This window comes from Phyllobates terribilis, unplaced genomic scaffold (genome assembly GCF_046119375.1).
Source record: "Phyllobates terribilis strain yellow unplaced genomic scaffold, ASM4611937v1 Scaffold_36__1_contigs__length_13169755, whole genome shotgun sequence".
Classification (NCBI taxonomy): domain Eukaryota; kingdom Metazoa; phylum Chordata; class Amphibia; order Anura; family Dendrobatidae; genus Phyllobates; species Phyllobates terribilis.
In genome coordinates this window covers 1726491-1739024 of record NW_027362796.1, presented here as the reverse complement: position 1 = coordinate 1739024, position 12534 = coordinate 1726491, and the positions used below count along the sequence as shown (strand labels likewise).

General features: G+C 43.4%; 1 protein-coding gene and 1 long non-coding RNA gene across 2 annotated transcripts; both read left to right on the top strand.

Annotated features, from left to right (window-relative positions):
• The first annotated feature begins 569 nt into the window (after nt 1–569).
• On the top strand, nt 570–5622 carry LOC141182786 (uncharacterized). The gene is made up of 3 exons (XR_012257969.1): nt 570–651; nt 2162–2298; nt 3664–5622. It is a non-coding gene; the product is annotated as an uncharacterized lncRNA (long non-coding RNA).
• Nucleotides 5623–6581: 959 nt separating this feature from the next.
• LOC141182886 (uncharacterized) lies at nt 6582–11172 on the top strand (the record flags this gene model as incomplete). The annotated part of the gene is made up of 2 exons (XM_073661004.1): nt 6582–6678; nt 8616–11172. Coding segments are annotated over 2 exons (1206 nt in total), but the record flags the coding sequence as incomplete, so codon positions are not given.
• Between the last annotated feature and the right edge of the window lie 1362 nt (nt 11173–12534).

Below are 12534 nucleotides of genomic sequence, written 5' to 3'. Positions count from 1 at the left end.
CTTTGCTCCGTACACCTCGTACACACGCGGCTCTGCTCCGTACACCTCGTACACACGCGGCTCTGCTCCGTACACCTCGTACACACGCGGCTCTGCTCCGTACACCTCGTACACACGCGGCTCTGCTCCGTACACCTCGTACACACGTGGCTTTGCTCCGTGCACCTCGTACACACGCGGCACCGCTCCGTACACCTCGTACACACGGCTCTGCTCCGTACGCCTCGTACACGCGTGGCTCCGCTCCGTACACCTCGTACACACGTGGCTCTGCTCCGTACGCCTCGTACACGCGCGGCTCCGCTCCGTACGCCTCGTACACACGCGGCTCTGCTCCGTACACCTCGTACACACACGGCTCTGCTCCGTACACCTCGTACACACGGCTTTGCTCCGTACACCTCGTACACACACGGCTCCGCTCCGTACACCTCGTACACACGCGGCTCTGCTACATCCACACTGTAAACCCCTCCTGACCCCACACATAAACTTCAGCTCATCCAGCACCATGACAACCAGCACAGCAGAGTCCTGCATCCACTGAGGCCCCTGATCATGTGACCCCTGACTCCTCCCTTCCTGTGACCTCATCACAGCTCCTGTGCGCACTGAGCAGCCATATATGTGGTGGCGGCTCTGCAGGTGGAGGTATGTGGAGACCCCATTACTGGGCGCAGGGGGCATTAACCCCTTCAGCACCGAGACTCTTTTGGGGTCTTGTGTTGCCCCTTTATAAGAATCATAAGGTTTTTGTTCTGTTTCCTGTAATAGATACATACGACCCAACTATGGAGACAGGAAGGGAGGAAACGTAGTGTTCTCATAGTACAGGACCCCTTTACTGGCCCCACAGTGTAATGCCCCCATTATGCCCCTTATGCAGGATGTATGATGCCCCCACACAGTGTAATGCCCCCATTATGCCCCTTATGCAGGATGTATGATACCCCCCACACAGTGTAATGCCCCCATTATGCCCCTTATGCAGTATGTATGATGCCCCCACACAGTGTAATGCCGCCATTATGCCCCTTATACAGGATGTATGATGCCCCCACAGTGTAATGCCCCCATTATACCCCTTATGCAGGATGTATGATGCCCCCACAGTGTAATGCCCCCATTATGTCCCTTATGCAGGATGTATGATGCCCCCACAGTGTAATGCCCCCATTATACCCCTTATGCAGTATGTATGATGCCCCCATTATGCCCCTTATGCAGTATGTATGATGCCCCCACACAGTGTAATGCCCCCATTATGCCCCTTATGTAGTATGTATGATGCCCCCACACAGTGTAATGCCCCCATTATGCCCCTTATGCAGGATGTATGATGCCCCCCACACAGTATAATGCCCCCATTATGCCCCTTATGCAGGATGTATGATGCCCCCACACAGTGTAATGCCCCCATTATGCCCCTTATTCAGGATGTATGATGCCCCCACACAGTGTAATGCCCTTATTATGCCCCTTATGCAGGATGTATGATGCCCCCACACAGTGTAATGCCCCCATTATGCCCCTTATGCAGGATGTATGATGCCCCCACACAGTGTAATGCCCCCATTATGCCCCTTATGCAGGATGTATGATGCCCCCACACAGTGTAATGCCCCCATTATGCCCCTTATGCAGTATGTACGATGCCCCACAGTGTAATGCCCCCATTATGCCCCTTATGCAGTATGTACGATGCCCCCACCGTGTAATGCCCCCATTATGCCCCTTATGCAGTATGTATGATGCCCCCACAGTGTAATGCCCCCATTATGCCCCTTATGCAGGATGTATGATGCCCCCACACAATGTATTGTCCCCATTATGCCCCTTATGCAGTATGTATGATGCCCCCCCACAGTATAATGTTCCCCCAGTACCGCTTGAGGTCCTGCAGTTGGAATAATTCCTCTGGAAAATGTTTTTCCCTTTGCCTGCTCCCCTCCAGGTATACCCTCGAGGATGTATACTTGCATGTAGGGGAGCAGGCCTTACTAGATATCAAGGCTTTGTACAGTAATATATCGCATGACGATGGTATCAGAGGAGTAATACGTTTCTTGAAATCGAGATCAATAGAGTGTAGCAGACATATTGACTTCATGGAGGATCTTCTAAAATTCACTCTTACTCATAACTTCTTTCTTTTTGACAGGAAGTACTTCCACCAGCTCAGGGGTTACTGCGATGGGAAGCATTTGTGCCCCCTTATATGCTAACTTATCTCTTGACTGGTGGGAGGAATCTACAATATTCAGAGATGATTATCAGTGATGGCATCCATATATTGGGGTATGGTACTAATATATTGACTACATTTTTATCATCTGGTTGGGACAAGTGAACAATCTTTTGAATTTGTCGGGGAACTCAACATCAATAGAGTGGGCCTTAGATTTACTTCTGAATTTATTATAATAATAATTTTTATTTTTATAGCGACAACATATTCCACAGCACTTTACAATTTAGGGGGGACTTATACAGACAATACAGACTTTCCAGAATAAGCATAACTCAGATATTAAAAGGAGTGAGGGCCTTGCTCAGAAGCTTACAGTCTATGAGGAAATAGGGGGGACACAAAAGGTAAAATGTACATATATTGTATAATACCGCCTTAATATACTAAATAGGGTAAGTACATAACACTACATGAACTGATTGCCAGCCATTATGTGTACAGTACAGACAGAAGCTATTCAGTGCATGGATGGTATGACCATGATTTTGAAGAAAATTTTAATATGGGCCAAACTGGGACAGTTAGATAAGTGCGTTGAGGTGATGGGCCAATCTAAAGAAATGGGTTTTTACGGCACGCTTAAAACTGTGGGTATTGGGAATTAATCAAATTGTCCTGGGTAGTGCATTCCAAAGAATTGGTGCAGCATGCGAGAAATCTTGGAGACGGGAGTGGGAGGTTCGGATTACGGAGGATTTTAGTTTTAAGTCATTAGCAGAACAGAGGGCATGGGTAGGGTGGTAGACTGAGAGGAGGGAGGTGATGTAGGGTGGTGCTGAATCATCAAGAGCTTTGTGGGTAAGAGCGATAAGTTTATATTGAACTCTGTATTGGATGGGCAATCAGTGCAATGACTGGCACAGGGAAGAGGCATCGTTGTGTCGGTTGGCAAGGAATATGACCCTGACTGCTGCGTTCAGGACGGATTGGAGAGAGGAAAGTTTAGAAAGAGGGAGATCGATAAGTAAAGAGTTGCAATAGTCCAGACGAGAATGAATAAGAGCTATGTAAGAGTTTTTACAGAGTCAAAGGTAAGAAAATTTCTGATTCTAGAGATGTTCTTGAGGTGTAGATGACACGAGCGAGCGAGTGATTTGATGTGAGGAGTGAAGGAAAGATCTGAATCAAGTATGACCCCAAGACAGCGGGCATGTTGCTGGCGAGTAATGATGGAGCCACAAACGGAAAAGGCAATATCGGGCATAGGTAGGTTAGTGGACGGAGGAAATAGGAGTAGTTTAGTTTTTAACAGATTCAATTTTAGATAGAGGGAGGACATAGTGTTAGAGACAGCGGAAAGACAATCACTGGTATTTTGTAATAATGCAGGGGTGATGTCCGGAGAAGAGGTGTATAATTGGGTGTTATCAGCATAGAGATGATACTGAATCTGCTGATTGTTTGTCCAATAGGAGCGGTATAAAAGTAGAAAAGAAGGGCGTCTAGGACTGATCCTTGAGGAACCCCGACAATAAGGGGGAGGGGAGAAGAAGAGGAGCCAGCAAAAGACACAGTGAAGGCGCGGTCAGAGAGGTAGATCCACAGTGTCGAATGCTGCAGAGAGATCCAGGAGAATCGGCAGGGAGTAGTATTAGATTTGGCTGTTAGTAGATCATTAGAAACTTTAGTGAGTGCAGTTTCAGTAGAATGTAAAAAGCGGAAACCAGATTGTAAAGGGTCCAGAAGGGAGTTATCTGAGAGATAGCGGATTAGACAGGAGTGGACCAGTCGTTCCAGGAGTTTAGAGATAAAGGGAAGATTGGAAACAGGTCTGTATTTAGCAGCACAGTTATGGTCGAGGGATGTTTTTTTAGGTAATGGATGTATGTTGGAGTGTTTAAAAAAGGAGGGAAAAATACAAGATGAGAGGTAGAGGTTGAATATTTTAGTTAGGTGAGTGGTGACAGCTGGAGAAAGGGACTGAAGGAGATGTGAAGGAACAGGGTCACTGGTGCAGGTGGTAGAGCGAGAGGAAGCAAGGAGCCTTGTCACTTCTTCTTCCGTGACTGGTTCGAAGTCAGAAAATGAGCAAGATACAGTGTGGGAGGGAGGAGCATGCATAACATTTGGGGATTGAGAGAAAATTTCCTGTCGGATATGGTCAATTTTTTCTTTGAAATAATTGGCCAGATCGTCAGTGCTGAGGAGGTTGGTGGTTGGGGCCTGTGCTGTTCGATTAAGGAGAGAGTGAAAGTGTCAAACAGGTGTTTAGGATTATTGGGCCATGAGATGATGAGGTTGTTAAAGTAGGTTTGTTTGGAGAGGTGAAGGGTGGAGTTATAGGTTTTAAGCATAAATTTATAATGGAGGAAATCTTCGGCCAGATTAGATTTTGTCCACAGCCGTTTGGCACACCTGGAGCCCCGCAGGAGAAAATGTGTTTGCAGCGTGTTCCAGGGTTGTCGCCGTCTGTGCCGAGTTGTTCTCTGTGTAGGAGGTGCGACTTCATCCAGGGCGCATTGCAATGTTTCGTTATAATGCTTCAGTGCAGAGTCAGGGCATGAGAGGGAGGAGATTGGGGCCAATGATGATTGCAACTATTTCATAAATTTCTGGGAGTTAATGGCATGTATATTTCTATAAGTGTGGAAAGTGGGGGTGTCTTGAGCAGGGTGATAGTTCTTGACAGAGAATGAAAGAAGGTTGTGATCAGAGAGCGGAAGAGGAGAGTTAGTAAAGTCATGTATTGAACAGAGCCGGGCGAAGATCAGGTCAAAGAGTATTTCCATCTTCATGTGTAGGAGGATTAGTAAGCTGTGAAAGGCAGAAGGAGGAAGTTAGCGATAAAAGATGAGCGGCAGATGAGGAGAGGGAATCGCCTATTGGGATGTTAAAGTCTCCCATGATGAGGGTGGGGATGTCATAGGATAGAAAGTTTGGAAGCCAAGTGGCAAAGTGATCCACAAACTGACGGGAGGGGCACGGAGGTCGATACACAACCGCCACTCGCAGGGAGAAGGGCCGATAGAGTCTGACTGTGTGGGCCTCAAAAGGGATGAAAAGTGAGGGTACTGAGGATATAACCTGAAAAGTACATTTTGTTTAAACACCAATTATTACCAGTTGCCTTTCCTGTATGTACTGATCAAGAAGTATTGTAATGGGACCCTAGGGACACTCATCTACCATAAGCCTTCAAGCACTAATAAACTATTGAAGTGGGATAACCACCACCCCCATCCCCATAAAAAGAGGAAAACCCAAGGGCCAATTTTTATGGTTGAGAAGGTACTGCTCGAATGTCACAGATTTTAATATACAGGCAATAGACCTGAACACCAGATTAAGGGATAAAGGGTACTCGTGGTACATTTTGGATTCCGCATCATCGTTTGCAGAAAAATGGTCTTATCCATCAGCTTATCTTTTTCTCATTCAGATCTCTAAAATACCGGATCCTCTCAGTGAAGATCGTCTATATAAGAAAATTTTCCTGATTTATCCAGGAAAATGATGGACAAGATGGCGGAGAGGATATTACACCTCACCCTAGAGATCCTCTTCCGGATTACTGGAGAGGTGAGAGATTCTGATGACGTCACATTACATTATTCTTATCTATGGGAATAACAGATGAACAGAACTGGAAAGGTGAGGACTCTGGAAATGTCTGTATTGAGATTTATTAATGTGTCTCTCCATAACCAGGATTACACAGTAGTGAAGAAGACCACTAGTGAGCGCTGTCAGGACCCAGTGTCTGAGGGATGGAGAAGACCTCTGAGCCCAATCACAGGGCCTCCACCTCACCCCCTGATACATGAGGACATCAATGATCAGAAGATCCTAGAACTCGCCTACAAGATGATTGAGCTGCTGACTGGAGAGGTGACACTGCTGGGACATTATACAGTAACGCTATGAAGGGATCGGGGGATGACGGTATCATTGTATGTGTCAGGTTCCTATAAGGTGTCAGGATGTCGCTGTCTATTTCTCCATGGAGGAGTGGGAGTATTTAGAAGGACACAAAGATCTGTACAATGACGTCATGATGGAGGTTCCCCAGCCCCTCACATCACCAGGTAATAGACAGGACTAAATACACACGGCCTATAATTATCTGTATGTAAAGAATGAATTCAGTCCCTGTATGTGTTTCCTCCAGTTCTATCCAGTAAGAGGACAACACCAGAGAGATGTCCCCGTCCTCTTCTTCCACAGGACTGTAAACAAGATTTTCCCTATGATGTGTAGACGGCTGTAAAGGTCATGTCTTCAGTTTTGTTTTATCCACGATTATTATGTTTTATATTAGTGTGGAGATAACAGGATTAGAGCCGATCAAACTTGTGACTTCTCCATCTGTCTTTGACTTTTATAATATTTGTTTCAGGGTGAAGATCTGACCCATATTAATACTACAGAAACATATGTGAGGGATGATGAGCGGTGTAAAGAGGAGATTCCTACATATGACTACCCAGGTGAGTAACCACTGAATACAGAGAAGTCACAGATTCTTCTCAGTCCCTGTCTGTTGCTGCTTTATCAGTGGTGTAGTCCGGCCGTATCATAATCGTGTGATCACCATTTTGGCTCTAGACCACAACATTCTCCTCCGTCCGAAAATATACAAATTACTTTGTGTAATTGGGAAAGCCCCTTTCTATAGAACTTACAACCTGGAGGATCCACCTACCCCCTGGGATTAGGAGAAGCTGACCGTTACCTGCCCAGGTGTGTAAACTATAAAGCCAAATGACAGCGTATGTAGAATGTGCTGACAAGTTAAAAAATGACTTGAAGAAAAATATGATGGGCCTCTAAGAGAAAGCGGAGGGTAATGATGCTGTTGGCTTCGTAGAACCCCGATATCTTATTGGATGAATCCACCTTCTCTCCCTTCTGTGCTGCTGAATGTGCTCATATGGTCCCTACAAGACCAGGTCCAGTCTTTCTGGCCAAACTTCGCTTTTTTGATAACATTAAATGTGCAGTGAGGGACAAGTGTGAATTTCTGTACAATAACAACAGAGTTTCCCTTTATCCTGACTGTTCAATTTCTTTTAAAACCAACTAACTTCAAACAGGATTGTGATAAAGTACATATAAAAAACATTACACCTGTACCATGATATATCTCTAAGCTGTGCGTGGCTGATGGCTGTAATATACATTTATTCACGCCTGCAGGAGATGTGTTGGCATGGCTCCAGCCCTGGTTTCATGGATTCACTCCGCGTCATAAATAGTATTGAGCGAATTTGTTCGGCATTTCAAATTCCGGTTCGTGTTCGGGGTTCCGGCTTGTTCGCGCCAAATGGTCAACCATAAATGAGTGCAACTCCAGTTTAGTGTTGGATTTCTCCCTTCATACATTCAGTTTGATCATTTCAGTAGGTGTGTTATTGTCTGTAGTCACAGTTTTTTACTTCAGTAATCCTCTGATTTAACCCCTTCCTGAAGCCAGTATTATGTTTCTAATCAGGCCCCATTTTTCAAATCTGATGTGTGTCACTTTATGTGGTGATAATTTTGGAATTCTTCACAAAGGATAATAGGAAACAAATGGACCTTACAAATTATTTTCCAACTTCTTTTGAATCTGACAATACACTATATACGGTTGTACCCTACTGTCTGGGCACATGGGAGGTTAAGAAGGGAAGGAGCGACATTAAGCTATTGGGAATGCTCAAAAGATGGCTACCATGAACAGGCTTATCACTATCTACCCTGTTTACAGATTTCACAAATTACTTTGCTCATCACCCTTTAACCCCTCTACATAGATCTGCACCTATACAGAGACCCCTAGGCTTGGGCCACGGTGTTACCTGCTATTCGGTGGAGTGAGATGGAAAGAAGAATAGTCAGGTAGCCGGGTCAGAACCTAGAGGATAGAGAAAATACAAAATCAGAAGACACAAGAGTAGTCAGTAAACGGGCCGAGGTCACAACAGGAAGCAAATACACAAGCTGGGAGCTGAGCGCAGAGGACTGAACCAGAGGAGAACAAGCCTGTATCTGGCAGCTTCCAGCAATATGCTTTCAGCTTTAGTAGGGTGTGGTGCTTTCCAAATTGCTGAAGCAGGGAGCAGATTAATCCATCTAGACAGAACACACACCCATACTGTCAGACTCGATGGTACTACAGGTACCAGCAACCCTAAACTTAGTGGCTGGACAGAGCCTGCGCCTTTTACTCCATATTTGGGAGGCAGAATGAACAAACAGTTGAACACCACGCTCCACTGCTTCATCCTATGAGATTTTCTATTAGATGGTCATTGTTGTGGTGAATAAGTGATTTTTTTTATATAACTTGCCTTTTTTATGGACAGTTTAAGTAGAAATGTTCAAAAATATAAAATTCAAGGATTTTTTATTAAAAAATAATAATTGGTTTTATTCTTGGCAGATGTCTGTACCAGGAGATCAGAGGGACAGCTGACATCTTCAATTTTCAAATCAGATAATTTTCAGATCCCACAGGATACAATTGAAGAGAATGCCATTTCTCCAGATTTACCATCATCCCTTCACAGCAAAGATCTGTCATCTGATCCTTTGAAACAGGTCCTGTCTTCTGATTCATTACCGACTACTAAGGAAAATCAAAGTCACAAAATAACCATTAAAAAACAAACTGCTCCTAATGCAAAGAAGCCATTTTCACATTCAGAATATAGAAATAGTTTTCCTCTCAAAAAGTCTTTTCTTAAACATCAAAAAATTCACACAGCGAAGAATAGATTTTCTTGCTCCAAGTGTGGGAGATGTTTTAATCAGAAATCAAGTCTTGTTAGGCACCAGATAACTCACACAGGAGAGAAGCCATTTTCCTGTTCAGAATGTGGAAAATGTTTTACAGAGAAATCAACTCTTATCAGACATCACAGAACTCACACAGGAGAGAAGCCATTTTCCTGTTCAGAATGTGGAAAATGTTTTACAGAGAAATCAACTCTTATCAGCCATCAGAGAACTCACACAGGAGAGAAGCCATTTTCATGTTCAGAATGTGGAAAATGTTTTAACCAGAAATCTAGTTTTCTTAAGCACAAGAGAACCCACACAGTGGAGAAGCCTTTTTCATGTTCAGAATGTGGGAAATGTTTTGCAAATAAATCATATCTTTTCAAACATCAGAGAACTCACACAGGAGAGAAGCCATTTTCATGTTCAGAATGTGGGAAATGTTTTACAGAGAAATCAACTCTTACCAAACATCTAAGAACTCACACAGGGGAGAAGCCTTTTCCATGTTCAGAATATGGAAAATGTTTTAACCAGAATTCTGATTTTGATGAGCACCAGAGAACCCACACAGGGGCGAAGCCTTTTTCATTTTCAGATTGTGGGAAATGTTTTGTACAGGAATCACATCTTAACAAACATCAGAGAATTCACACAGGGAAGAAGCCTTTTTCATGTTCAAAATGTGGGAAATGTTTTAACCAGAAAGCGCATTTTGATAACCACCGAAGAACCCACACTGGGGAGAATGCCGCAGCTACACCCAACTAGTCTCTGTACAGACAAGAAAGGCCCTAGCTGCACAACTAAAAACACCACCACAGACCTAACTCCCTAATAAGTCGTTGAGGAGTTTGTCATACCTCCTGAGGAACCAGAGGGGAGGCTGCAACACACTGTCAACAAGGGGAAAGGAAAGTATGAAGTAATATACAAAAAACCTGAATGAGAAACAAAAACACATTCATATAGGGCAAAGAAGGCAAGCTAAGGAGAACCACAAATAAAAGGAAGGAGTATAATCTCCTAGAAACCTAACATTGCTAGAATGAAAAGGTACTGGGAGGGAAAGCAAACTGACCGGAAGGATAGTTTCACCTTTGTGGTGAAACTTATAAAATTCATCCTCACCAACTGTAAATGTAAAACCTGTCCATTTATAAAGACCACGGTCAAGATAAAGATTCCCAACTCACATCAGGACCACAAGATCCCAGGTACTTTCAGCTGCATCATAACTAATGTAGTGTACTTAATTATATGTACCAAATGTCCAACTGGGGATCTGTATGTAGGGGAGACAAGGCAAAAACTTGGATGAATTCTCATCGCCACACTAAAAAAGAATAGATCTACTTGTGGCCACACATTTTTGCGGCCACAACTGCTTATCCCCTTCCGAAACTGATAGTTCTGCTTCACATCACTTGTCTTATCTATTGCATTATTCCTGTGCCCTATTATGTATAAATATTTGACTCTTCAGATTTTGTGTTATTCTTTGTCTGATGAAGAGACCTGAGTAGTCTCGAAAGCTTACTGACTAATGGCTAACTGAAAAGATGGTATCAACCACTAAGGACTCTCAAATTTTAATATTTTTCTCCATACAGCAATTTTAAGATCTCTCCACAAGTGTTCAATGGGATTTAAATCCAGACTCATTGCTGGTCAGAACTGTCCAGCACTTTGTTTCCATCCATTTTCTGGGTGCTTCTTGAAGTATGTTTGGGGTCATTGTCCTGCTGGATGACCCATGACCTAGGACTCAAACCCAGCTTTCTGACACTAGGCACTACATTGTGACCCAAAATCCTTTGCTAATCTTCAGATTTCATGATGCCTTGCACACAGTCAGAGGCAGCAAAACACCTTTGAACCTCCACCATATTTGACTGTATGGGTTGTAAATTTATTGATTATGCAGTTCTTTTCTCCTTTTTCTGTTTTCTTCATGCTTAGTGTGGCCCACATATGCACACAATGCAAAGATTGAATCCATTTCTCCCATTTTTATCTGGTTTTAGTTGTGATTTTCATATTGCCCACACCTGTTACTTGCCTCAATTGTGTTTGAACAAGCTTCACATGCTTGAAACAAAGTTGTTTACCCAAAATTTTGGCAAGGTGACAACAATTTTGTCCGGCCTATTTTGTGTGAAATTATGTTCAATTTGCCTTTTTTTCTCTGTTTTCTTGTGTTGTTCCAATACATGCAAAGGAAATAAACGTGTATAGCAAAAAGTGTAATTTCAATAATTTTCTGGGAGAATTACTTCATTTTCTGGAACAATTTCAAGGGAGCCAGCACCTTGACCATGACTTGTTTTTGTTGCCTTTTTAATATGTTGCAGCATATCATCCTCTACGTCTTCAGCTATATTAGGAGGCTTGTAGCAAAGTCCAATTAGCAGCTTTGCATTATTACCATTTCCATGTACATTACCCATACTGATTTTACATCAGGGATGTAAAACTCAAAACATGCAGAGGGCCAAAATGAAAAACTTTGACAAAGTCGTGGGCCAACCAGTGTCCAGTATAATGGGCCCCACATAGTCCTCCATACAGTATAATGGGCCCCACATAGTCCTCCATACAGTATAATGGGCCCCACATAGTCCTCCATACAGAATAATGGGCCCCACAAAGTCTTCCATACATAAGAAACGAGGAAAAAACTTCAAGTCCGAGTCCCATATAATACTGAAAAAAATTACAAAATGTTATTAACTGTAATTTATACAGGAAAAAAATATGAATTGCAGAAACAGACAGTTAATAGTAAAACAATGGAGGAGCACTAATGAGGAGCATGAGACAGATTAACATGATTATTTTCTGATGTAAATACATAATTGGGCTGCCAAAAAAATAAGAATATATTGTTAAAATGCAGTGAAGCATTCAATAAAAGTGCAGGTGCTTATGAGGTAGGTCAGAAGTAGTTGCTATATAAGAGGTTAGTCATACTGCTGTCTATATATAGGTACTAATCTAGATAGCTCATACCGGGGGTAGCAGATCTTTATAAGTGGTATCATTGCCCTGACCCCTTAGGCTACAAAGTAAAAGTATATCCTAATACATATTAAAGACTAGAAAATGCACCTAAGTAGGAAAAAAAGATTAAAGAACGGCACCAAAAAGAGTGTATCATGAATCCTATAGAATACTTACAGCCACAGTGGATGTGAACATGGTCCTCAATGGCACTCGCCCTAATGCGCGTTTCGGCACGGCTGCCTTCGTCAGGAGGTGGCGTCAATGAAGGTGGGTAGGGTTTAGAAACCCTTGAGCCAATAGAAAAGGGGGTGTGTAGTCTCTCTGCCAATGGGTGTGGGGAGGGAGTGGCATGACACATGGCAATCACCGCCGCATCCACGGCAACATCATCCATGATGCCACAAGCAACTGGGGAACCTCGTGACCGCGCATCATGGAGCAAATATTGATACGGCCAGTGAGGACACCACAGAGAACAGTGAAGCCATGCGTACTGCCCAGTCCACAGACATATACAGTCAAATACAACCGGAGAGAAAAGGAAACTAGCATAATGGGGTAAACTGACAATAATA